The sequence below is a fragment of the Mixophyes fleayi genome, chromosome 7 (assembly GCF_038048845.1).
Source record: "Mixophyes fleayi isolate aMixFle1 chromosome 7, aMixFle1.hap1, whole genome shotgun sequence".
In the NCBI taxonomy this organism is placed as follows: Eukaryota; Metazoa; Chordata; class Amphibia; order Anura; family Limnodynastidae; genus Mixophyes; species Mixophyes fleayi.
Genome location: NC_134408.1, coordinates 22,117,425 through 22,145,051, shown reverse-complemented (window position 1 = coordinate 22,145,051; position 27,627 = coordinate 22,117,425). Strand labels below are relative to the sequence as shown.

The following is a 27,627-nucleotide window of genomic DNA, read 5'->3' as shown; positions in this document are numbered from 1 at the left end:
GGTAGATGTCGCAACAGTCTAAAGCTATTTCAACCACGGCAGTGGTTCTTCATAAAGGATCTTCTAATCACATTCGTTCGGTAAACACATATAAAGGCCATTTCATCTCCACTGTCACCCTCAATGTGGATGGTTAGTCGTACAGACACAAGGCACCTCTCCCACATGATTGCAGAGGAGACTTATAGCTCTCGTTGCTTGACCCCCTCTAGTTCCCCCTTTGTCTGCAGCTACTGCAGAGTTTGAGGGCCACCGATGTGTAATGAATTTTCCTTTCGTCTCAGGTCTGGACCTGCTAAATGAAACCAAACACTGCCAGACGCAGCCTCTGCCTGGACGGCCCACACGTCCTCGGCATGCCTTCCACACGTTGCCACGGACATCCCAGTCCTGCTAGCACAACAGATGTAGATGCTGCTAGTAACATCTGGACCTACCTGTCCTCCTAGGCTGGATCTTCCTCTCTGCAATGCTGGAACTGTAATCTTGGTACAGGGAGAAGCCAATCCATGCTATCCGTGTCTAGTGTATATAGTGTGCCTCACTAGCACTTTTCCTAATTATGCTTCCTTCTGCTGTACACACACTACCCTCTGTCCATCCAGCTGTATGTGAAATTATAATGTGACACCGCCATCCATAGTATATACAACCACTAAGGAAAAGTTTCACAGATGCACCCTCGTTTAACCAGGGATTATATTTATTTTATTTTTTTTTTAAGCCATGTTGGGTACAAGTTACCCTGCACAGAGAACCACATACCTCTTCAAATTTACATTTATCAGTATGAGCGGGATCGGACATGCTGCAAAATGTTCCTCTGTGTATTTAGGGCATAAGTCTCCTTCCTGTATAGCGGACTGACAACAGTACATGAAATGAAGAGTGAAACAAAAGTATTCCCATCCAGGGACATAGGGAGGTCCTGCACCAGTGCCCAGGTGATTTTTAAAATCTATTTTTATTTACATTGTTTTAATTGATTTCTAGCAATTATATTTGATGTAGTTAAATTGTGGCAAGACCCCGGCACTAGTACAGTTAGGATAAGCTTTTATCAGTGCCAATTGTAGCGTTGGCGCGGGTAGGTGCGCCTCCTGGATATGGAGCCGCCGCATCGCTCCGTCTTTGGAGCAGAAGTGCCGTATGTAAGAATTGTTTCTACAAACGCAGCTCTGTTCTGAAAGGCGGCAGAGAATTGTGGAGCACAGAGGAGGGAAGGGACCAAGGTAGTGATTCATCTCTTCTAATCATGTCTCCAGATCCAGGGAATTGTCCTAATCGCACCCAGCAGTTACTATCATGGTAGAACAGACTAAAGCATTTCTATGTATCCATGAAAAGAATGTCCCATTGAGATCACAGGATAAAATAAAAGGACATGAAGCTAGTGAAGTATGTTTGTACATATATACTCTATATAAATATATTTAACTAGATTAGAGGTAGGAGCCTTGTGGCTTGCTAGCTGTTGTGGAACTACAGGGCCCAGCCGAATCTGTCGGGCTATGCTGGGCCTTGTTGTTCCTCAGCAGCTGGAGAACCACAAATCTCCTTCCCCTGATCTAGGGTAGGTTGGGAGTATGTGTACTTACCCCAGCAGTTGGTGGGTGTCTGGATTAATCGAGGCACCTACATGTGTATATACTGTATATTTTTTATTATTATTTGAAATGATGCTAGATAAGGTCGGTGCTTAGATGTAGTGAATCACCACAGGATTGACTACACGCGACTGCTTCGCAGTCACTTAAAACCTCTGGTGGCTGTTTGGTATATCCAGGCAACATGCTGGCTGGTCTTGAGTGTGCAAGCCTCTGTAGACACGGTCACATTCCACGTCACTCACACGTGAAACTGCATGCAACGAACACGGGGGCACGACTGTAAACCCCCCCCCCCCCCCCCCCCTCCCCCTTCTGCCCATTTTATTTCCACAGCAGCTACTCTCCAGGTACGCCTTGTCCGGTGGAATCACGCAGCGGACGGCTCCGCTGCCGTCACGCACTTGTCGTCTCACACTCCATATTTGAAACGCTCATTTTTAAGCCCACTTTTTCTACTGTTTTTAAATACTGTATTATAGAATTGCAGCAATTTTCTTCATTTCCAATAAAACTGAAATGAAGGCTGAGTCAGAGTTTTATTTATGTCCATAATCTCCAAGTGTTTTTCTTTTATGTTTTGCATCTGTAAGCAATAATATTATTCCAGTGTTGTCATTCATGACAAATTTATAGTTCCTAAACAAATATGCTAACGGGTGGTACACAATATGCAACAGGGGACTGTCATTAAAGGTAAAAACTAACAATATTTGTATCAAAGCTAAATAGCACTTGTTCCTTTCGGTTGTTGTTGGGAAAACAGACTTTGCTGTCAACTGTTATATGTGGCAAACGACGCAATCCTGGCATTATAATGATTACTGGTCTGTATACAGTCAGACACCAATAACTGCCCATCCCAGCCAGCTATGCTGTGTATAACATTGTAAAGTCGGGTATCTTATCTTCAACCTGCACCTGTGGGTGGAAACATTCTACATGGAACCACTAAGATCAGTGATCAGCGGGTTGGAGCCAGATGAGTTCCTGGTCTCCATCAGCATTTCCAATGCTTTCTACACAAGCCTAACTGGGAGGGCCATCTATTCCTTCTCCGGTTCACAGTAGGGAACTCTAACTTTCAGTTCAGAGTGTTTCCATTCGGCCTCTCCAAGGAACCAAGGGTCTTCACGAAGATCATGGCAGCTTGGTTACGCTCTGGGGGTGAGCATTGTCCTTACCTGGACGATTTACTGATCAAGGCAGATTCAGATCAGCTCCTGAGACAGTATTTTACCCTATCACCGGGGTACTGGAACAACATGGATGGATCATCAATCTTCCAAAGTCGCAATTGGTCCCCTATCAATGCATGGTATTTCTGGGACTTATCCTGGATACAGAGACGCAGGCGATCATTCTCCCAGCGAGCAAGGTGCGGTCCCTCCAAATCACTGTGAGGAGGGTTTTGGCTGTCCATTACCCTTCTATGCTTCTCTCCACTACTTGGGCTGATGGTCACTTCCCTACGGGAGAGTCCACTCTCTGACTTTCCAGTAGGACCTCTTGAGGAAATGGTCGAGCTCCTCTCTCCAACTGGATTCCTAATTGATACAAATGTCAACTAATGCAAGGATTTCTCCAGTAGTAGCTTGTACAGGACAACTTGACCTTGGTCACCACGGATGCTAGCCTCCAGGACTGGGGAGCCTTGGTTCTTCACCACCACTTACAGTGCCTTTGGTCAGCTCAAGAGGCTTCCCTGCCGATAAAAGTTTGGAGCTAGAAGTTATGTTACTGACCCTTTGGGGTTTTCCAGTCTGACAATGCCACAACTGTGACATAGTTCAACCACCAGGGCGGTTCCAGGAGTGCCGGTGCCTTGCAGATAGCTGCTCAGATTGACTTGACGGCGATATCGGTGGTCTTAATTTCCGATGTAGACAATTAGGAGGTTGACTACCACAGTAGACACGCAGTACTGCCATTGGGGAGGGGGTCTCTACATCCGGCGATCTTTCGGTCATTGGTCTAGAAGTGGGGCCTTCCAGTCATAAACCTCATGGCATCTTGCTGCAACTGTCAGGGGACTAGGTTCTGCTCAGGGACCAGGAACCCCTTGGCAGTTACAGTGGCAGTTCCAGTTTGGAGTCCTGTATTTCTCCCATCCCGATTCTTCCTCGAGGTCTCCGACGAGTCAAAAGGGGTGGCCTTCCAGTGATATTGGTTGCTTCCAATTGACACCTTCAGGCTTGGTATGCAGACATCCTACACATGGCACCTCCTCGTGTAGGGTCACTTTTTACACCAGGATCTGCCTCAACTGGCTTTATAGGCATGGATGTTGAGGCCAGCATCTGGCGGTCCACGGGCTTGTACACAAGATTAGAGGACACTTTGCTGCGGGCCCGGAAACCAGTATCTGTTCGCATTTACCACCTGGTCTGGTGTACCTACATGAAATGTTGTGAGTGATGGATATGCGCCACGGCTACCTTCTGGCTTTTATGGTTCCTGGATTTTCTACAGGTTGGCTTGGATGCGGGCCTGCACCTCAGTTCCTTTAAAAGTACAGGTGTCGGCTCACTCCATTTCTTTCCAAATGTGAGGACCTTCCTTCAAGTGGTTCTGAATATCCAGCTTCCTTATATCCATCCTGCCCATGGCACCTTTGGATCTCAACTTGGTCCTTGATGTGCATCAGAGGCCACCGTTTGAACCATTCCATTGACGTGGAAGGTGGAGTTTCTACTGGCCATGGCTTCTGCATGGCGTGCTGTCAGAGCTTGAGGCTCTTTCACACCCCCCCCCCCCCCCCCCCCCCTGTATCTTATCTACTACAATGACAGGGCTGTGTTAAGCACGGTTCCCTCCTACCAGTCCAAAGTTATTTCAGGGTTCCACTTAAACCAGGGAGATTGATGCCCATAAACCTGGCTGCCTGGCTACAAAACAGCAGACAATCACCAGTTGTATGTCTATACAAATGACTCATTGTATGATAAGTGAATCGTTATTTTTATTCTCAATATAGGTTGACACTTGTTAGTATAAGCCTGAGCTGCCTGGCCCTGTGTTGACAGTGAGATAAGCTTCTTCACCACTTAGTAGAGATGAAAGCTAGCACTTAAAGTCAACCCCTCACCTATATACAGTGGAGGCAGACTTTTTTTTGGGCTGAACCATTCGTCTCCTTATTCATTTTTAAGTGTTTGCAGCATCACTGATTCCTATTCAGCCTGCACATTCACTAGCAACTAGTAACCTTTCTGAGGTATGAGGCACTTCTGGTTCCTTATAAATCAATACTGCAGGGGAGCGCTAGTCATCTTAATAAGAGGATAAGGGGGAGATCAGACACTATTATGCTCAGGACAACTCCCGGGGCTATAATAGAATATTATGCAATAAAATAATTCAGCCAGATCAAATAACTTCACAGGCTGTATTAGTGGCTGCAGATGTACAGGAAAATATACTCTTATTTATAAATCAAGCTTTATTTTTCAATCAGTTACACTAAAGGATGGGGATGGACAAAGGGCAGGCAGCCGTTTTGTAGGCTAAACCAATGTTCATGGGGGTGTAGCCTGTTCACCAACAAAGTACCGCAGGTAGGGTACCGATTTCTCATGAATGAATATGCTGCCCCCCACTCCAGGTAGCTGGTGCACCTTAAGGGTCCAGGAGATAATTCTGCACCTGAGCTCCCACCGTCAATGCAAGAACTGAATAAACCGAAAACTTTACAAAAGTGGAAAACGGGCGCCTCTGGCAGTTCCTGTACCGTGACCATGTGTGTGATCTACAGGTAAGTGCATCAATTTGGAGCCCAAGATGGCAATATCTATGGAAGGTGTGACATTTTTCATGTACTGATTGGAGGGTGGGGGGGTGTCCCTTGCCAAGTGCTCAAACACTACATGAATAGGGCCTCAACGTTACAGAGACCCAGAAGGTGCCCATAGGAGAGTCCGCCCCACTTTTAGTCTGACAATTTTCAGGCCCACAGCCGCAGAGCGTGTAATGATTGTGATAATCAGGTTGAAATTCAGGAACCGGATTGGTCCTAATATGGTAGCCGGCTGAGCTTACACTATCCCATCCACATTTGCAGTCGCTCTCACATTTTTCCGAGAGCAGTTCCCAACACCATGGTGCATGTGCTAGACAGACAAAAAGGCCATTTTGCAAAAAATCATGGTTTGGTCAGTTATTGAATACATGAAATATTTGACAAACTTAGGAAACACAGATATGAGGTTCAATGATACTTGTTCCTCATGAGATAATAGCAACCTGATACTTACTTTTCATGTAGAATACCTTGTACGACACACAGGTAGCAGCTATCAAGGATTTAGTCAGAGAGTAAAATTGTCTGATTGCGCAAACATGAAAAGTAGATGTTGTATTATAGAGACAAAGTTTACTTTTCACTACAATTGTGTGTTCTGATATTATTATTATTGTTGTTGTTTGGATAGCACCACCATGTGGTGGATCAGTGGGGTACAGGAAATATTAATCATTCTCCTCAGTTCCTGCCCCATTGGAGTTTGCAGTCTAAACTCCTTAACACACACTAGGGTCTATTTTTTGTCAGCAGCCAACTAAACTCCCAGTATGTGTTTGTAGTGTGGGAGAAAACCCACGCAAAACCGGGGGAGAACATAAGAGAGACCAGAGCACTGTCTACACAAATCTCTGGTCAGAATGAAATCCATGTTATTTTCAGGACAGCTAGGATCTATATATAAGCTTTGGGTTGCAGTCACATCAGACAGCATGTATATAAGAGGTGTAGTGAGGATAACAATAATCCAGTATGGACTGTTGCTGCTCACTTACAGCAAACGTTTGCAGTAATGGAAGTGAGGGACAGCACCATCAGATCAGGCCTCCCCTATCCCTTGTCTCCATACTACACTCACCTCTCCTATGGGTTATGATGTACAGACCAAGCCCCTCTTACCATCCCTTGATACAATGACATGGGTGCACCTGCCTTCTCATACATTGCTCCAGTAGACTGGAACTCCTCACAATATTCTGCAAGCAACCACTTGTGTCAGGTTCTGAAAATTTCACTAATCTGTGCTCCCAGCCCTTGCACCTGCTGTTATCTACCTTAGACCATCCTTCCTCTGATCTGACACCTCTATCCCTCCTTACATGTCCTCTCTCCATTCTTTTACCCCTCTTCTCACCACTGTTGCTTCTTCCTCTAGTTTTTCATCCACCACAATCTGACACTTTATTTGTTCTATGATCTCCTGTAATCTTTATTATGTCCAAGTACGTGTCTGAAAATAGGCATTTTTAAGCCTAGTGCACCTACCTGGTTACCAAAATCAAAATAAACAGGCCTCAATGGAGCCGGAAATGATCCAGATGCTTGGCCAAGGGCCCAATAATCTGTTCCGATTTCACCAAACCTATTGTTTGACGTTTTGATTGAGCGGAACTTTCGGGCAGCTTAAGGCTACATGGGTTACAAAGATTATGCATATACACGCTAATAATTTAAAGTTCAGGTGAGACCCAAGAAGCCCACTTCCTCCCAAATTACACCCCCCCCCCCCCCATTTGTCCCCTCTCCCTCTACACCAACCTCGATGATTTGGGTGGAGAAAAGTATAGTTTTTCTTATTGCTAAAAGAGCATGGTGTAATGGTTATCCATCTGCATGCCAGGCCATCATTCCAAGTTCTTCCGGTATATGTCGATGACAACTACTAATGCATGTAAACGACCTCCTGCCCATTTGACTTTCACCCCTGGGGGTAAATATATCTAGCTGAGAGTTTTCCAGCGGGATTGAAAAACCAATCAGATTCTAGCTATCATTTATTTAGTACATTCTTCAAAATTACATCTAGAATCTGATTGGTTGCTATAGGCAACATCTCCACTTTCCAAACCCACCGGAAAACTCTCAGCTTGATACATTTACTCCCTGGAGTAACAATGCAAATTATTGTCTTAGAAGCCTTTAAAAAATATTATTCTGACCACAGACATCATTTAATTAATCTGAATTCCCCCCCCCCCCCCCCTCTCATTCCTTTGTTCATGGGACTGTGTTGAGTTGTGTAGCTAAAGGGTGGTTTGTGGGAGAAGTCATATCTGATTGGGTAGTTAGATAGTAATTATGAGTGTGGTCTTAAAAAAAAATAGGGGGTGAGGGGGGTGCATGGATTAGTGTCCTGACTTTTCAGGATGAATGTTGGAAGGTCCGCCACACGCATAGTCCCCCGGAGACAAGTGCAGACATACAATGAGTGACAACGTCAGACCAAAGCCAAGGACATTTATTCAGTGGAAGTTCGGCCAATAATGTACATACATGAGCTTCCCACACACACCCCAGACATGGTGAGAAGATTGCAGCCATCAGCCACAAACCCAGGAGCAACCTCCCATTTAATATCTAATAGCTGGAACAAATATCTGTGTGCGTTTAGGGCTATATCTCCTGCAAGATAAATTCACACACATACCAAAATAAAAAATAATTAACAAAAACAATTTTTATTTTATCGGACATAATCGATACAGCGTCACAGATCACAAATAAAATGCAATAATCATTAATCGCACAGCACTGCAGGGAAAGCACCAAGATGCATAGCTGTCACGGAACGGGAATACAGTACAGATTTTTTTTTTTCTCCATAACTTAATCATAAAAATATATATATATATTATATATATATATGTTATATATGTATCAATCATGTAGACCTTTTACTTAATATTTTATCTTGCTGCCATCATATTAAATACATTTCTTTTTAGCAGTTTTACGTATCCTTTTATATGTTGATTTCAGAGGGGGCTGCAAACGTTCTGTCATTTTGCTCCAGCAGTGAAAAGGTTACTGTGGTGCCATCTGCGGCGTAAAACTAGAACACTAACAGAAGCACCAAAGAGGATAAACAGGTTCAGAATCAACATGCCAGCCAAGTCCCACCAACGACAAAATCCTCCAAAAAAGTCACCCCCACCCCCCCGGCCCACCCTCCCGTCCCCCACCCCACAATTCTCAGCACACAAGACACACGAAGCACAGACTGAATGCTGTAGGAAGTGGTACACAGACTGGGTGCAGCGTCCGGCAATCTTGCCTGGTGCCTCTTAACGCTTTTCCCGGTCACCTTGGCACAGTTTAGGCAGCCATTTTTATTTCAGGTTCACCGGTGACCTCGCTGAGGAAATATCGGGCTTGGCTGAGGTGTTGGAGACCTTCTCCATGACCTACCCATTCCGGTGACCCCTGGGTGGCCAACTAATGGAAGATACGTAACTCTGTGTTATTTATCTGATCTCATCCAAACCCACCCAAAACTATATTTTAAGTGTGTGTGGAATTATTAAAAAAAATACTTTTTTAATAGACTATGGTGTAATATTGTATAGTTTTTCCTTCAAAGACATTTAAAAAACAAAAACATTTTCAGTTCCGCCACTTTCACGCCTCAGTGATATCACTACATCCTTCCGAATTCATAGGCTTTAGTCCCGTGAAATCCAGTTTGGACTCCACTATGGCTGCCTCCATTGTGTGCATGTGACGAGTACACTTTAAATTAAAAGACTGAGAGTCTGGGCTCACTAGGTTGTTCCTGGCCAGGATTGTTTAGAAGTTGTTGAGGAGTTCAGTTGACTTCAACATCTTGTTCTGTGCAATACAGAACGCACTGTAGGGACAGAAACGGCACTGGCTGCTACGAAGGCTGTTTCATTCAATTTGAATAGGTAATAATTTAAAGTTTGTTCTGGCCAATTCTGTTGCAAAAAGGATTTGGTATTTGCCGGTAACCTATAATATAAATATATAATACACACACATATGCTACCATGCAGCAGTCTGCTTATAGAACAATACCCCCAAAAGGCAATTTCATTATGTAAAGCTCAACGACACCTTGCGGAATTCCTAGATCTGCCGCTGGCCTTCTCTATGCTGCTAAAGGCTGGCCTGTTTCTGACAAACAGTGCTGTTGTCGATGCCACTCCCATCTGTACAAAACAGACAGTGCTGTTGTCGATGCCACTCCCATCTGTACAAAACAAACAAGCAGTGCTGTTGTCTATGCCACTCCCATCTGTACAAAACAGACAAGCAGTGCTGTTGTCAGTGACACTTCCATTTGGGTAAAACAGGCGAGCAGTAGCAGCTTAGAAAAGAGTAGCACTGGACCACTAGAGGCACTGGAAAGCCACTGCATGGGGGAACCGCCACAACTCAGGTACGTAATTTGGTGTAGTTTAGTTTAGCATAGAGAACTCCAAACAAAACTAAATATTAACATTTTCTCTGAGTTTTTCTGTCCTAAAACTGTGGAAAGTGTCATAAAACTGGTACAATGTTTATGGGCCGTACAGAAACTTTTAATCAGCCTTTAGCGGCAATTACTTAGATTTATCCAGATCACCGGCAGGAGAGTTTATTGGACAGCGTAGCGCTCCCTGCTGGCACCAGCTGGTGGTGCACACAGGTAGTCATTACTTGGTGTTTCCATGGAAATTCTGTGAAAAAATACAGGGCTTTAGCCGCAAACATTGATTGTTTATTTGAACATTAAATTAATCACTTTCCGGCATTACTGTTGTGTGATGGAAATAATGGCAGCCGACCCCAAACTCCCTACGCTGTATCTGAACAGTTCTGTCAGCTTCAGTTAATTACACATTTCTAGAAGAAAGCCAGTGCATGTGATTACCGTCAGCTGCACCTCAAACCTTCCCAACAATAATATTGTACATAGGCAAGGCACGGCCTAAACAACTGAAAAAAAATAACAGTGAAAAATTGCAAAAAAAATATATAAAACCAGTAAAGAGCGCCTTAAATATCATGAGTTTTGTGCTATTTCTTTTATTTCATATAGATTCTGCCCAAAGTCTTTTCTTATTTAGAGGATTGGGTTTGGCCATAGATTTTGGCATTTTCTGACCCCCACCATTTATTTGAAAAAATATATTTTAGATTTTGACCTCTCCTCCCGCCAATTGGTGGTTTGTTATCCTGAATTCTAAATTCTGTGCTTTCAAATTGTTCTCAATACCTCAGGATGCTGGCAGAGATTTAGATGGGACCTTTGAATTTGTAACCATTCGTCAAAGTCCGAGTTTGGTTGCCGAGCGCTAGCCGATTGTTCCGTTCCACGGAACACGCAAGATCGGAATGTTCCGCCATTATATAACGGAGGTACCATTACAGCAGATTATCTCCCATGTTAGTGTCCAATTTCCTTGGTCCCTGAATTCCAACACCACCTAAGGGAACAAAATGTATATATTTGGGGGGATAATTTTCTAAACGTAACACAATAGAGTTGGCATTTAGGTATTACTGAAATATTCCCCTTAGGTACCGATAAAGAGAGTATCTATGTTTTGTTAAGTGTACAAGTGTTCAATAAAAGGCATTGTAGAGCCTCTGCCAAAACTTGTTAAAGATATACCAATTGCTCCAAAGCTTCTCCTCCTGAGTATATCAATCTGAGATATCATGATTATAATTTCTCGATACAGCTATTTATAAGGTTGTATAGCGGCGGGGGTAAGCCTCTCGAGCCACCGGGAAGTAGAAGACAGCTGAGAAATATTTTAGGGAGCCTTGTGCCTGTTCGGTGAGAGTGAGCTGTGCATGCTCTGCTATTAAGCTCAGCAGGGAAGATTTGCTGAGATGACTGGGTAATGAATGGTTAGCAAGCGAACTGGATGCTCTGCCAGCTGACTGCTGGGATATTGCAATGTTCTGAGCGTTTCTCAATCTAATCTTACGAGGGAGTGTCAGCAGTTCGGTGGAGATACTGTTCGGTTGAAGAGAGCACTAACATCGAGGTTGTCTAGAATCTGGGATTATTCAACTGCATATTCTTTTGGGGGGGTAATATGATCTCAATATGACAGCCATCAATTTTCATTAATGAGATACCGATGGATGAAAGTTTATATCCATGTCTTACATGAATGGTAACGGCAATCCTAACAAGACATAAACAAGAAATACAAAATGGGAAGATTTCAGAATAAGTCACGGGTCTGACGTCAAGTTGGTGGTAGGATGCGTGCTGCTCCACTGCTGGGCGCTATCTGTTCTCCCATAGTGCTTTGCACATCAGCACTGCGTTGTCTTACAACACACCGTGGTCCTCTCAATCCAGGCTGTGACTGGGCTCTGAGCTGCAATGCATTCTGGAACTTGTCGCGCTGCCAAATCCAGCAGCCGGTGCCACCTCCCAGCCGACCAGGGCCTCCTCCCAAGCTGCCACTAAATGACTGAGCACAATCCTGAGGTATTTGGCATTGCTTGCTTGTGCTAAGGTTAGACATGTGTGTTCCCGAGTCCAGGAGACAGAATTCGGAAGGGTCCTTGGAGGAGGCAGATGGTCTGTACAGGACCCAGCAAGGGGAGCGTAGGCAGGAAGCAGTCAGTATGACCTTGCCTTGAGGAGACCACCACACGCAAACACTGTGTCCTCATTCCAACATGGCGTCCAGCTGGTCTGCGAGGTCGTCGAACATGCTGCCTATGTCATCCAGAATACTGACTGTACTTTTCTCCTCCAGAGATGAGCTGTTCAGAAGACAGAAGAGAACGGTCAGATATTAATGAGTACAGAGAAGCAGGCATAGAGGCACATACTATCAGACTTAAATTGGCCATTCACACATCAGTGTATTCACTGCAACGGTGAACAGTTATCGTTCCAAAGCTCATCGTATCGTTTCATTTAATTTTTAAACCAAACTAAAAATTTAATTTAACGATGGAACGATGTCGCTCCAATCCTGCAGTGTGTCTGCACTCAGGACCGGCAGTGTCCATAGATCTCTATGGATTGTGCAGAGTCAGGATCTTTTCAGCCCATGGTTATGACAGATGAAGAGCACAGATCTGAAGGTAAATCTTGTAAAAGGTGTATAATGTGTACACATGCATCGGCTGCTGATCGGGACTTTCAGTCATTGGTAAAATCATTAACGATATAGCATCGGGAGCAGTTTTCTGTAGTGTGTACCCAGCCTTAGCCCCAATCACACGGCTGTACTCTAGTCCTACACTAGCAGAGTCACCATTGGCTTCTGTATTCCTGTCACCCACTCATAAATCTTTAATATCCACTGCAGACAAGAAAGGAGTGACATTTTCGGCAGAGCAGAGAAAAAGCTCCACGTGTATTACTATACACTATAAGATCATAGTTTAATAGTTTAATTCTTTTGTAATCGGAAATATTTTCCCTCATCCAAGACACCGTTTGGGCACATGTACATATATCAAACATAAGAACATCCTCAGACAAAACAATGGACTTTGGGAACCAGATGTTCTCCACAGACAGTGCGTCCATGCGTTGCACAAGAAACGGACACAGTACTTTCTTAAACATGCCTGTACAAGTTTCTCTAGAGACATGAGGTATCTCCCAGCCCTTTCTGCGGGCTGGCCCTGGAATCTCCCAGCCCTTTCTGCGGGCCGGCCCTGGAATCTCCCAGCCCTTCCTGCGGTCCCTGGTTTGTCAGTAGATATCTACGTCCTGTTCCCACTCACTCTTTCTGTGCATCCTCCTGCTTAATCTTCTCCTCCACGGCTTGCAATGCTGCAGCCAGTGACGCACTGGTCTCCTCCAGCTTCTGCTGCGCGGCCTCACTGCTGGCTCCTTCTATGGAAGAGCTGGTGATGGACAGTCTGGGGGGTTTGATGGGGACCTGCAGAGGATGACCCGGAGTCAGGGGCTTAGCAGGGCTGGAGCAGAGAGATGGAGGGGTGCTGGAGGGTTTGATGTTGTTTGGTTGTTTGATGGGAGAAGGGGCCGGAGTCGAGCTTGCACTCGAGGACTGGATGATCGCATGGGGTTTGGTGGGTTTGGGGGCTGTGGGGGGAGGAGTAGGTTTGGGGGAGACGGGAGGAGGTGGCCCCATTACCTTCTTTACTTCTGTAAGACAAATAAGAGACGCAGGTTAGAGATGCTGACAATGGTGAATACTATTATAGAACTAAAGATCACAGTAACACTGACCATAAATTTCTAAAATCCAACGGCAGCACAGGTGAAGTTATTATGGGAAAACAATTTAACATAAGATTTCCTGTCCAGGTGATTAGTTTTATGTAATGAGGTCGGATAGAAGTACGTTATCATAGTGTAAGTGTAGAGTGCAGCTGCTGGAAGGTTTATGTACCTAACCCCAAGTCAGTGAGGTCATTACTGAGGACATCATGGTGGTGTCTTTATGGGACTGCGCAGACTAGAGGACTGGTCAAGAGAGCGGCAACTACAGATTAATGCCAAAAAATGCAAAATCATGCACTTGGGTCTCAAAAAACCCAAAGGCTAAATATAGAATTAATGACACTATAATGGAACTACTGAGGAGGAAAGGGATCTAGGAGTCACTATTTCAGTTGACTTAAAGGCAGGTAAGCAATGTAACAAAGCAACAAAAAGACAAGTCAGATGCTTGGTTGTATAAGGAGAGGAATCAGTAGCAGAAAGAAAGAAGTAATAATGTCACTGTATAGGTCATTGGTACGGCCTCATCTAGAATACTGTGTTCAGTTCTGGAGGCCATATCTCCAGAAGGATCTAAATACATTAAAGGCTGTACAAAGAAGGACAACAGAAATGCTGCATGGCCTATGGCAGTATAGTTTGGAGCAGAGAAGGGAAAGGGGGGACATGATAGAAACTTTCAAATATATCAATGGTTATAACAAGGTGCAGGAGGGAAACATTCTTCAAAGGAAGAGAAGTATTAGAACACGAGGACATGTACTGACACTGGGGGGAAGAGAAGTATTAGAACACGAGGACATGTACTGACACTGGGGGGAAGAGAAGTATTAGAACACGAGGACATGCACTGACACTGGGGGGAAGAGAAGTATTAGAACACGAGGACATGCACTGACACTGGGGGGAAGGAAGAGAAGTATTAGAACACGAGGACATGCACTGACACTGGGGGGAAGAGAAGTATTAGAACACGAGGACATGTACTGAGACTGGGGGGAAGAGAAGTATTAGAACACAAGGACATGCACTGACACTGGGGGGAAGAGAAGTATTAGAACACGAGGACATGTACTGACACTGGGGGGAAGAGAAGTATTAGAACACGAGGACATGTACTGAGACTGGGGGGAAGTAGGTACAGAGAAAATTTGAGGAAATACTACTTCACAGAAAGGGTAGTGGATAAGTGGAATAGCCTCCCATCAGAGCTGGTAGAGGCTAATACAGTAGATCAGTTTAAACATGCTTGTGATAGACATAAAGATATCCCTACAAAGAGTAAAGGACCAAATAGGTTTGAGGTTACCATTGGTCAATAAATAAAATGGGCAGACTAGGTGGACCAAGCGGTTCTTAACTGCCGTCAAATTCTATGTTTCTATGTCACACAGGCCGGCCGCCCACTGAGCTGGCTGCGGCTGAGATGTGGTGTGGAAGCTGAGACATCACCACTAAGCGCAGGAGGCTGACGCATTTCACCTTTACACACATTCATATAAACTGTTACATTGCCTTCAGTTCAAGTGGCAAATTGTTTATTTTAGTTTTTTTTTTAACAATATATTTATTTATTTGTGTATTTATGACCACTAAGGGCCTGATTTAGACTTTGATTGGACGTCTTGAGGAATGCAGATTCCCAGTTGAGTTATAGAGGGGTAAAAAACGGTTGCAGGGGCGTTTTACTTACGTTTTATATGGAAAATGCGACTTTCACACTTATTAAAAACACTGTCAAGACACTATTATCTCTTTTGTATATAGTATTGCATTACATTATATAGTGTACAAACAAGGTCATGTGACCCTCGCATCTACTACTAGCAGTGACAGCCGTGTCTATATGCTATAATTGGGCATAAGCCTTTGTTGGTCTGAGGTAGAAGTACAGCTGTTTTTAAAGTTGCATATATTAAAGATACGTACGACTCAATATTAAATGGGGCCCTAAGGGTCATGTAGGAAGGTGCAAAATTACCCCTCCCACAGTATAAATGGCACAATGTTCATATCATTAGGGACATTGCTTTCAAAGTGTGGGCTTGGTGTATATTCTACTGACACTGAATGTTTTACTGACACATTATGTAATCTAATGTTTTAAAAAGTGTAATAAAAGCATCCAGACAAAATTGGCCTCTACAACCCTCTAAGAGGCTCTATCCTGACACATAACAAGTGGTGTGGTAAATACTATGTGAAATATGGTACGGACTGTCATTTTTTTTAAACTGATCTCTATTTTTTCTTACTGACACTCAAGATTTTTTGGCTATCCATACGTTTACTGATAGCAATGTGTGTGATGATATAAAAACGTGCCTGAAAAGCAGAGAAGAAAGCTCCGGGATGGAGGCAAATAAAGCAATCTGACAGTGAAAAACAGCTTTAATGGATAAGGTAAATTTTATGCAGAATATTAAGCATTACCCACCTATTCATGGATAAAAGTGGAGGTTACCTTCCTTACATTAAAATCCCAGAGCCAGAAAGCTATCTCCCAGAATGCATCTCCTGACAGACCTAGTTCTTAGCCACTCCAACAACTAACATAAGTACATATTTTACTCCAACAGCCTATTTGTCACCTGGTGGATGGGTCCCCTGGGTGTTCCAAGCTCAAATAAGGTGCTAGAAACTAGATAAACCTTACTTAAATAACCTTTTACTTGCCCACCCCTATAAGTACTTGGAAAAACTATATTTAGCTCTCACTGTCAAATGGTAGTCTAACCCAGAGTTTATACTATTACCAGTGCCGGATTAACCCGTGGTCTAACCCAGGGGCCTCGGGCTTCTGGGGGGCCCGCCGGCATTCATTGGGTCAAGGGCGGGGCCTGAATGTCAGCTGGAGAATGGCAGGCAGCTAACAGCAAATGTTATGCTGCTAGCTGCCTGCTGTCACTGTAGAGCTTCCACGATGCGCAGTACTCTCCTTACTGAGGAGATTTCGTGAGATCACTCTTGCGAGATCTCCTCAGTAAGGAGATTACTGCATGTCGCGAGAGCACTACAGGGGGTGACAGAGGAACGGAAGCAGGAAATGGCTCTTGGGGGGGAGGCTCGTTGGGGGCTTGCGGGGGAATGGAGGCTCCCTTAGCCCGGGGGCCTCCATTCCCTTAATGCGGCCCTGACTATTACATATGTATATACCCCAATATATATAGTATACTAAGAGGCTGCTCACCTTTATTCTTAATGAGACCCAGACTTTCACATCTCCTTATTAGGCCCTGGTTACAGAGGATTGATATGCTCTAGTAGCAGATTTCCTGCAGTGCTGGTCCATCCTCCCTGAAGGCCTCCGCTCTTCTGGGTACGTGCGGGGCAGGTGTATGCACACTTAGGTGTTTGAGCTTCCTGTTCTGGGAGTTAAAGCCCTATCGAGGCTCCACAGCACATGCCGAGCCGAGCGGAGTCCTCCGTAGCAGATGGACCAGCATTGCCGTTCATCGATAGTTCCGCATCAGTGTCTAGTCTAAGTCCATACCTGCCTGACTCTACTAGTCTGAACGTAAACTGTCTGATAGATATATCATGTTATTAGAAGTTATTCTCTTAGCTCTTTCTTGACTTCATATGACTGAATTTAGAGAAATTCTTTGTTATATTATTGCCCAACATATATCATTTTACTATGTTCCATCATCTCTTCCTAATTCCTTACTGTTATATCAATTATTATACAATATCCTAATATCTGTCTAATTATATTTTATTTTCTTCACCAAAACCCAATAAAAATATAATTATATGAAAAAAAAACAGATTCCAAGTGCAAATACAGAGTTCTACTTCCAATAGCTTCATTCGCTATTAAACATTAAAGTTTAACTGAGCTGCTCCCTAACCAATAGCGGAGCCCCAGAAACTGCTGGGACAGTTGTTTCCAGGCTCCTTCCTTTCTGTACTATGGCTGCAGGATGGTCATCCTAAAATGGGTTCAATGCCTAAAGTTGTAGAATTCTGTGACACAATAAAGCCATAAGACATTCAGAAATAAATATTTGTTATTCCATAGGTCACTCTATATTCTATAACAGGTTTCCTCCTACCTCCTGCTGTACCAGGGACTTGAACCTTCTTGGTGGGTGTTGAGGGGGTGGGACTCTTTCTGGAAGGATGTATAATGGTGGGCTTTGGTGAAACAGGAGGCTTAATGCTGCGTTCTGGAGTCTGTGCTATGTGTTCTGTGCTGTCCTGCCGCCCTGCTCCCACCAAGCTCATCTCCGAAACAGGTCGGCGCTTCACAGTCCCCATTCCATTCTGATACACTACCAAAGGCTCCACCCCTCCTCCCCCACCGTCCTTGTCTCGAGACTTTGGCCTGCGCTTGACTGTGTCCGATTCCGTGAGCAAGAACTTCACATCTGCAGAATGATGGCCCTGTCTGGCCTTCACCCTTCGTTTCAGCGTCACGCTGGACTCAACAGAGGCCAAGTCTGAATGCTTGAGAGACTCTGAGTCTGCCTGATCTGTCCTTGATGGCCGTGGACGGTGTTTAACGGTCTGCTTGCGTTCTTCAGCAAAAGGTATGACATCAGAAGGACTGCGGGGGGAGTCAGGCGGCCTTGAAACCTCTTGGCGTTCTCTTCGAGCTGCAGATACTAGTCCGGTCACTGGTCCACTGATGGTTCTCCGACGGTTCACCACCTCTCCATCCAATCCAATAGCTTCACGGTGCTTTACTCCAGCCACAGTGCCCGGAAGTCGGTGAAGTTCAGGACTGGCTGGATGGGGTAGAAGGTGGATACAATAACCATCAGATCCTCTTGGTCTCTGCCCAGATAGGGCCCTTGGCCCCCCACCAATGGATGACAGTTCTAACATAGCAGCAATGCTCTTTACACTGCCAGCACTTCCAGTGTCTACTACACCCCCAAAGTCACTGGCCCTCCGTTGTTCCCGATAGCCCTCTCCTCCAGCGTCATCAGCAGACAATCCATCTCCAAGGTTGGTCCCAGATATGGCAGAGCTAGAGCGTTTGGGCGGTGGCGGAGGAGGCCCCTTTTTTCTGGGCCGCACTGCAAAAGACTGACTGCGATTTACATTCTTGTCCCCTCCAGACTGTGCTCTCACAGAGTGGCTCCTACCCACTCGTCTTTGTCCCGTACCGTAGGGACCCCCATCAATAACCAACAGCTCCTCTCTCTCTCCATCGGAGCCGGCATAACGATTCAAGCTATGTGCTCGTTTCTTGGGCCGTCCATGGCCACGCTCTCCCTCCTCTGCATCTTCTTCATCGTCTTCTCCGTCACTACCCCCTGGTGGAAGGCATAGCACAGGGACTGATACCGGCAACACAGGCACTGCCTGCGCCAGGTGAGCAGGCACTCCCTCCCCTTCAATAGGTTGTGGAAGAACATAAGCAAATCCTCTGTGCGTGGGAGACTGAGGCAAGGAGCGGGGAGACATGGGTCGGTCTGATGGTGGAAGAAGCTGAGGAGTTGGCTTCACTTTGGCAGTAGCTTGTGGCGTATTAACAGCTTGTGGTGAAGAAGGGGTCCCTTTAGTTGGGGTTTGTGGAGGGGTATAGCTCTGTCCTCCCGAGGGAGGGAAAGACTGTCTAGGTTTTCCAGGAACAGGTGGGACACTGGCCCTCTTTATCGAGTGTCCTTGCTTGAGAGGTCTGGTTTCTCGACCCACTTCCTCTCTCTTCACTTCCTCTGTTAAGTATTCCTGGCTCTTTGACATAACAGTGCTCGGTCCCTTGCTTCCATCTCCCAAGAGCTCCTGGGAGCTGCTGATGTGCCTAGCTCGACCACTCAGGCTGCTTTCATGGTGAAGCCTTGCCCCAGCGGGCCCTCTGAAAGGACCTTCTCTGTGGTGCGGCACATGATTAATCTGCTTCTCAGAACCGTCGGGTGTGTCACCGGTCATAGCCGCCTGCAACTCATCACTCAGCTCACTGTCCTGGAAAGTCTTCATCTTAGGGGACTGGCATTCTGCACTGTCAGGCGGAGGAGAGTCAACGGACATGGGATCCAGGTTCTTCTGAGGTGGTCTTCTTCTCATGCTGCCGGAATCAAACTTACCATACTCGGCTCTCTGGATCTCCGCCAGCTTCTTCACAGCCAGCATTAACTTCTTTTGGTGACCTTAAATTGAGAAAATTCAAGAAAGATAATTAGTATGAGACACAACAGGGAAGGGCCGAATATTCCAGGACAATTATAGGGACCAGTCACTTATATGTGTAAAAGACGGGGTTTATATTTAAGCAGTGAGAGCGACAGTATTGGACATTATATTAACTGAGATACATGGAGAGTTAGAAACATTCTGCAAAGGGAAATTATACTTAAACTTTACTTAACATATAAGCTTATGAAGGACATTTATGAACACTGGCGCACAGGAATATGGAGCTGTTACCCATAGCAACCAATCAACGGCATTTTAAGGTGCTGTTGACTAGAGTCTGAGCATCTTTTGCTATTATCGTCTATCAACCCTTTCATCCATATATTCCCTGTTTTGAAGTGGGCAGATATAGAACAGCTTGTTATTGTAAGGTTCAACGTAACACAGAGTAATTCAGGAGATGAGTGGTGTGTTAGTGAGGACAGGGCTGCATGTGACAGGGGCAGTGACATGATGTGAGGAGGGGAATGGAGGCAGCAGGAAGCCACAGACTGAGAGTTATATAGTGGAAGGAGCAGGGTCCCCCAGCAGCACAGAGTATATCAGGAGATGAGTGTTGTGTTAGTGAGGACAGGGCTGCTTGTGAGGGGCAGTGACATGATGTGAGGAGGGGAATGGAGGCAGCAGGAAGCCACAGACTGAGAGTTATATAGTGGAAGGAGTAGGGTCCCCAGCAGCACAGAGTATATCAGGAGATGAGTGTTGTGTTAGTGAGGACAGGGCTGCTTGTGAGGGGCAGTGACATGATGTGAGGAGAGGAATGGAGACAGCAGAAAGCCACAGACTGAGAGTTATATAGTGGAAGGAGCAGGGTCCCCCAGCAGTACAGGCAGAGATATGAGGCAATGGAGATAATAGCAATCAGAGGCCACCAGACTACAGTATCTGCACCGTCAAAAAATGATTTAACGCTCTGGATTCACATCACCATTCTCCTCATGACTGCTGAGCCCCATGGAAGCAGCATGGGCTGCTATATCTACAGTTATGGCTCTAGGAGATGTGGGATTGCAGTATTAAATTAACCTCATGTGAAGCTACATACCTTCCTATAGCAAACTCGTATTAGTTATAAGTTGATGACCTTGTATTATTGTAAGTACAATTTAGGAAATGAAAGAATACATCTAGAGGGCTGTGATGGGACTCTGCCCCTTGTCCTGTGAACCAACATTCACAAATGTCCACATACAGATGGAACAAGGTTCTTTCAGCCGTGTGACGAGATTGGGTGCCAGACACCTGCCTCTAGCTATGCGGCACCCAGAACAGTATGCCACAGGGCATTCGGGCACATTTACTTTAGTTACACACGTGCCTGATAGCAACACATAGCCAAAACAGCCCTACCCCATCTGGATATGTATTTCTATATCCTTTTAATTTAAAAATCAACAGTACTAATATTTGACCACTGGGGGGCACTGTTATATTGGATGCTGCTGATATTTCATTTAAGCTCAGTAGAGCAATAAGTGGCATCTGTCATTAATACAAGCAAACATGCTGGGTAATTAGTCTCTGTGTGCAAAATGACTTATTCACCTGTGTATCACTGAGTGTTGCTATGAAAGTGTAAATTCTACATTGCAGTCATGTAATCAGTATCCTATGCCGGTGTGAACTGCTGGTGTTTGCCATTACCCAGTTTGGTGATTCCAATCTCTTGTAGATCTTCCCACGTGATATCTGTGATGAAATCAATATTCTCATATCCGTTCTCCACCAACACTTTGTAATACTGGCCAAGCCCGATCAGTGACAACCAGAGGGACAGGTTTGCCTAAAGATAAAGGAAATAAAGAAAATGGAAATGACTGCCCCCCTTTTGCAGGAAGGAGACCAGTTTGAGAGTCAGCGCTGGGGACGGTGAGATACCAGGATGAGGCCTTCTACCTGCACTTTAACACCAATACCCATGTAGTGGGCCAGCTCTACCACCAGCCCAGCCGTGACTTGTATACTACATGGGGCGGGGGGGGGGGGGGGGGCAGGAAGCAAATGTAATTGTGAACTAATTAATATAATAATGGAGTAAATCTCGGTCCCTACAGCTGGGGACTCCGACCTGCGGAGATCGGCAGGACTGAAACCTGATCCAATAAGTACAAAGTAATATAGTGTTGGGGAGGGAGAAGCTTGTTATGGACGTTCTACGGTTAAGCCCCGCCCTTCTCCATAGAAGCCCCACCCCTATCCCGCTATAATATTTTTTTTTACATCTAAACATACAGATGTTCACCGTGCTGGGGTCATGGGTTCCAATCCAAACAGGGGCCAATGTGGGTGGAGTCTGTATGCTCTTCCCGTGTTTGCATGGCCTGGATGTGATCTTATACATCAGTATGTGTGGATATTGTGCTGGGCCCCAGTCGTCTGGATTGGGCCCCACTTACATCTCCTGCCAATACTCACTGGTTTGTACTCGGGAAGCCATTCTCCGATATTTATGCTATTGATTTCAGAGAAGATCTTTTTTCTGTGTCCGGGTTTAGTGACCCCGATGGCTGTGAGATCCTGATAGAAAACAACAGCAATTTAGGACCATCTACCACTGAAGCAGACACTGGTATTGTAACGGGTGGAATGGAACAAGTTGTACAACGCGTTCTGATTACCACTGCTCACATCCACGTTTGTATTGCAGTATTTCTACAAATTACGTTTTTAATAAAAGGCAGAGAAAAGACATTCGGAGATCTTAAACCGCCTCCGTTTACTACAACAGATAAAACACAAGGACGCGGCGCATCTGATGTAATTTCATGTTGTATGCCATGAAATGCGTCGGGTTTCTGGCCTACTGCAGCTTTTCTCTTGGAAGTGATCACCCTTTTCCTTTTCTATTAAGGTGATGTGTTGGTGTTGCAATAAATCACTGACCAGCAGTCATACGTCACCCAAACTATCCTCACCTCGGGCGTCATCCGGCTAATGGTCGGTATGTCGTAGCCAGAATTGATGAAGTTGGGGGCATACAGTTGCAGCTGAAACTTGCACAACCACTGGAACACGGCTTCTGCACTCTGCCGAGAAGACAATCGTATTAATGTAAATCCTGACACCTCCTTTATACAGATAAATGTATTTTCAGACAGGAAAAGTTTACAAAAGCAGTTCACACCTTCCCCAACCTAGTTGCCAACATTTTAAGATCATTTCCAAGAACACTTGGACAGGACATCATATTTACCTGCATATTGGAAATAATCATCATGAATCGGGTCTCCGTGCTGTTCCATCCAACATTAAATAACATATAATACAGAGACTCCAGTAGCCAAATTCTTAAAGAAGACTGCACAGGATCCCCTAATCAGTCATGTAGATATAACCATGTGTGCATAGCATGTCTATGTGTATATATGCGGGAATAGATAGAAAATGTTGGACACAGGCTAATGGGTATTTTGGACCAATGAGCTGACATAAATAATGAATGAAGTGGATAATTGGTCCATAGAATTAATGAGCTACATATTTGGGGTTATATAATGAATGAGATAGATATTGTTGCTGACGTATATTTGAGGCTATATAATTATAGTATCAAACATATGGGGACTATATAACTTTCAAGGGGGCATTGTGGCTAAAAAAAAAAAGATATATGCAGTTTATAGGAAACCCAGGTACAGGATGTATTTGAGTGGTACACGGGGATGGACCTAGACTTTTGTTTTAGAGGAGGGGGGATTTAGCATAGTCACGCCCCCCCCCCCCTTCAGTCTGATTGGCTATTGCCGGTTGACCACGCCTCCTGATCACAATTGGCCCTGCCCCCTTTGATTGGCATCTTGACATTTTAAATGTGATGCTTCCACTGCTGGAGGGGGCAGTTGCCCCGATTGCCCCCCCCCCCAGATCCGCTACTGGTGATACATACAGTACGTGTGGGTTTCAAGTGTGGGTGTGCTATGGCTGGCAGGACTGATAGTAAGACCCTGACCCTGGTGTGTAATCTCACATTAAACCACATTAGTGCCCTTAAAGCACTAAATAGGAATATGCAGAAAGGAATTGTGGTGATTCCTCTGTCATTCCTTTCTGTAAAGCTGCAGAAACAGGGTACATGTCTTCCTATCACACGTGCATGCTGCCCAAGTACCAACATGTCACTGTAATATCTGCAGGTTGGCTTTGTAAATAACCTGCACTGAAATTATTTGATACATATAATGCCCATGACCCTTCTCCATCCCCATCTGCCCTCAGTGCAGCCTGAATGTGACGGAGCACCGGCTCAGCTGGGAGAGGTCAGCATTATACAAGTATAGGGGACAGCTGGATCGCACAGCAGTTTGGATCCGAGTGAAGTGACCTACACTCATACTAGCCTATTTTTTCAAATATATTTGCATTCTCCCCATAATTGGCCTTACAGTTTTGTATTCAATAGGGCACATGTAGGACCTGAGCCATTAAGGATAGTAAGGCAAAAAAAGGAGTAACTTTTCTCCTGGACAAACCATTTTACAATGCAAGGGGTGCAAATTAGTTTATTATTTTTCACATAAGATAAATACTGGCTGTTTTCTCAGCACGCAAATACTGGATAGCTTTATTTTTACACTAAAATGTAAAGTTTATCGACCCCAACTAGAAATCTTTCTCACAATTTAAATTTACCTCCCCCCTCCAATACAACATGGTTTTGCCTAGGTGCAAAGTTACTCATTTTTTATGCTTTACTCTCCTTAATGACTCAGGCCCGTAGAGTCTGTTTTATAGGTGTAAAATACTCATTTCCGTACTATGCATATGCAGCAAAAGACGCGTATACGTCATTCAAAAGAATTGGTTGCATCTTGCGCCTAGGACTCCGTACGACTGAAGAGGCGGGAGGGTGGAGAGAAGGGGCGGTGTTTATTAAATGGTTATTGAGATAGACCTGTGTGCAGAAACATGCACCTGCCAGAAGGTGTAACTGTTGGGGGAGCCGCCGGGATGCCACAACGAAACACAATGGCGATATTGACGATTGGCAGCACTAACTAGCAGCTTCTGATTGGATGTTTGCCGACTCACCTTTGGCAGTGTGACTGTTATATTACATGACGTCACTTATGTCTGTTCACATTAATTAACTGATATTTCCATTTGGACTACTGCAGGAAAGGGTTTTTAAAGAGCAAAACAACAGATGTTTGTATTTAATTTCACTTCATTTAATTTGTATTTGTTATTTGTGTTTGTATTGAATTAGATTTTACATGGTAAAAGTAACTTCCACATTAATTAATAGCATTGTCCAGACACTAGACTCTGTTGTGTATATGACATTTCATTATTATATTGTATAGAAATAGGCTCACGCAACACGTTTCTGCTGTATGATCGCAGGATGTATCAGGACATCGGCGTTTCGCGGAGTCCGGTAGATAACGTTGGTAAGTTGCTGTGATGTCCCAGACTCACAAATGCAAAAATAGGATTTAGCTTTAAGATAACTCTCACAAATTATTTTGGACACATGTGAGGGTCCAATATGCAGTTTTACGCAAATAAAAATGTGTAATTAAAGGTGCGTTAGTTTGGATGACGTCACAAGCAGCAAACCTCACAAGGTATCTATATCGACGGACATCTAAATGTGTAATATATTCGAGCTCCGTTCTAAAGAAACTGTTTTGTATTTATTGCATGGTGGAAAATAATTCTTTCAAAGGTCAGCAATGTACAGACACGTGAGGTGGATGTCTACCAGCAGTACCACTAACTATACAGGAAACTGCTTCTCAGTTACTAATGAATATCTATTGGTCAATCAATGCTAAACTGTAGTCTTAACACTTGACAAATCATCATACGTTTCCTCTTTCGCAGACTCCACCATCTTGGCCATTAAATCTACCACTTACCTGTGAAAACCAGGCGTAGCTGTGGCAAACAGTATTTGCACTGTCATAAATGAGCCTTAGTTTAAGTAAAACACAAGAGGAACGTACCTAAATGACATAAATGGTTCCCTTGTGTCATAGCTATTTCATTAGCGAATTTGTAGCAACCAATCAGATGTCTGCTCTGATCAGTCTGCCTGGAGCAGCCAGATATAAATTCTTATTGAGCGTCAGCTTCCAGGCTGGGGACAATTCCTGTGGCTCTTCTGTATACATAACGTAGGTAGATAACAGGATATATAAATGGAACAGCAGCAGAGACCTGTCCCCCTCTCATTAGGAATCAGAGAGAATAAGTACAGACATGTCTGGGGGAAAGGAGGAGGCAGACGGCTCCTCTTACATGCGGCCATTAGTCATGGCTGGTGGATCAATGCATTGATTGAGGACAAGAATAACCTCTTTCAAGGTGAAACCTGCTACATGGATACTCCCATGGCTGAACCTGAGCCCTAACCACATCACAGTGCTGCAAAGACGTGGCAGCAAATTCTGTCTCTACCCTAACGCTGGCCACTGGGTTCATGGGAGGTTCCAAAGGGTTTATAAGGTGATGGAAGCCAGGGATAAATCACTACAGTTAAGTGAACATGTTAGTCATGTAATGAGTCATAGGCAAACCGAGGGGGGGGGGGGGGGGGTTCCTGGTGCCTGGAAACCCCCTCCAAGCTTGGGACACTGTATAATTGAGGTGACTGGACCCTGCCCCTGCTTCACACAGCTCTGCTTGAAAAGGGAGAGCTGCGTGCACCTAACAGTAGTGCAGGCAGCATTGCCCATGTATATTATGGGGATAGGAAGAGTTGGAGAGCAGCCAAGCACTGTCTAATATTATAGCTACGGTGTGGAAACTCCCCTCTAGAAATCCTGCGTTTGCCCCTGTGAGTGTAATTCCTCCATCATAACTCAAGGCAGGAAAAACGGCAAAAATTCTCAAGAGATTAGCTGCCTGCACCGATAAAGTCCTTAGATGGGGTCTTCCAGGACAAATCCAACCACTACCTGTACTAAGCTGCCAGACTATTGCCTCTGGCATCACGGAGTGAGCACTGATAGTGTGGCTGGGTTGGAGATTCAAAACGCTGGGATGAGAGGCGTGTAGCGAATGCGAAACCTGATTGGACAGGAGCCACAGCCAATCCAATAAGGTGCCACGGACACTGTACACACTCTGCCCTAATTCATCGCCTAGGAGAAGGTTTATATGGTTCCTAAAGAGGGGTAGTTGTGGTTAGAGGTGAGCTGTGGAAGCGCTTGTGGTACATAGTTGCTATAATGAGGAAATAGAATCTTGAGTAGGGAATTTAGACTGTAAGCTCCAATGGGGCAGGGACTGATGTGAGTGAGTTCTCTGTACAGCGCTGCGGAATTAGTGGCGCTATATAAATAAATGATGATGATGATGATGATGAGCTGTTTGTCTGTTTTTAGGAACTACGGTAGTTTAATGAATGGGTGGTATGTGTTTAATACCAATACCACTGAAAAAGTCACAAATAGGGAATTTGTAACACAATTTCTAAAAGAACTATACTTTTTTCTTGTGTTTCCAGACACACAAAGGCACCTCAACTTCAATGTGAATTATCAGACACCCCAGCTTACTATACACAACACTGAAACATGCCATAATATACAGGGTAGTCAACAGACTTTGCTGCCATTTAGTTAATCATCACCTTTCCTTCTGTCATAGCCTCCATTTTCTTTGGGTGGTCTCCGTATGCCTGTTCAATGTAAGGAGAGCTGGTAACGCTCTGGGGACGCGCAGATCCTTTACGCGACAAATAAAAGACGTTAGACTACAGTTCTGATTTTCGGACACGTAACAGCCGTGAAACTAGACGCTTCCCTGGTTTTATCTCTAATCCCGGCAGAGAACGATTATAAATTAACAGATAATTAACAACGTAAAAAGAGAGAGAGAGAAAGACATTTATCTATGGAGAAAAATAATTTAAATAGCCGCGTCTTTTGAGAGAGAATAACAAAGAACAG

The 27,627-nt window shown here is 44.6% G+C and overlaps 2 protein-coding genes across 9 annotated transcripts in view; one reads left to right on the top strand and one right to left on the bottom strand.

The window, feature by feature from the left end:
- TRAF7 (TNF receptor associated factor 7) overlaps positions 1-2,137 on the top strand; it is a 36,675-nt gene extending 34,538 nt beyond the window's left edge. For all 5 annotated transcript variants that reach the window (XM_075179317.1, XM_075179314.1, XM_075179318.1 and 2 more), the window contains exon 21: positions 285-2,137. In XM_075179317.1, the coding sequence (XP_075035418.1) occupies positions 285-299 (15 nt within the window). In that variant the 3' untranslated portion in view covers positions 300-2,137. The remainder of the gene's footprint in view (positions 1-284) is intronic.
- A 7,466-nt stretch (positions 2,138-9,603) lies between these two features.
- Positions 9,604-27,627, bottom strand: part of CASKIN1 (CASK interacting protein 1) — a 160,091-nt gene continuing 142,067 nt past the window's right edge. For all 4 annotated transcript variants that reach the window (XM_075179309.1, XM_075179311.1, XM_075179312.1 and 1 more), the window contains 7 exons: positions 27,309-27,403; positions 22,645-22,755; positions 22,145-22,246; positions 21,374-21,512; positions 17,641-19,683; positions 13,120-13,504; positions 9,604-12,141 (listed from right to left, as the gene is read on the bottom strand). In XM_075179309.1, coding sequence (XP_075035410.1) covers positions 12,045-12,141; positions 13,120-13,504; positions 17,641-19,683; positions 21,374-21,512; positions 22,145-22,246; positions 22,645-22,755; positions 27,309-27,403 — 2,972 coding nt within the window. In that variant the 3' untranslated portion in view covers positions 9,604-12,044. The remainder of the gene's footprint in view (positions 12,142-13,119; positions 13,505-17,640; positions 19,684-21,373; positions 21,513-22,144; positions 22,247-22,644; positions 22,756-27,308; positions 27,404-27,627) is intronic.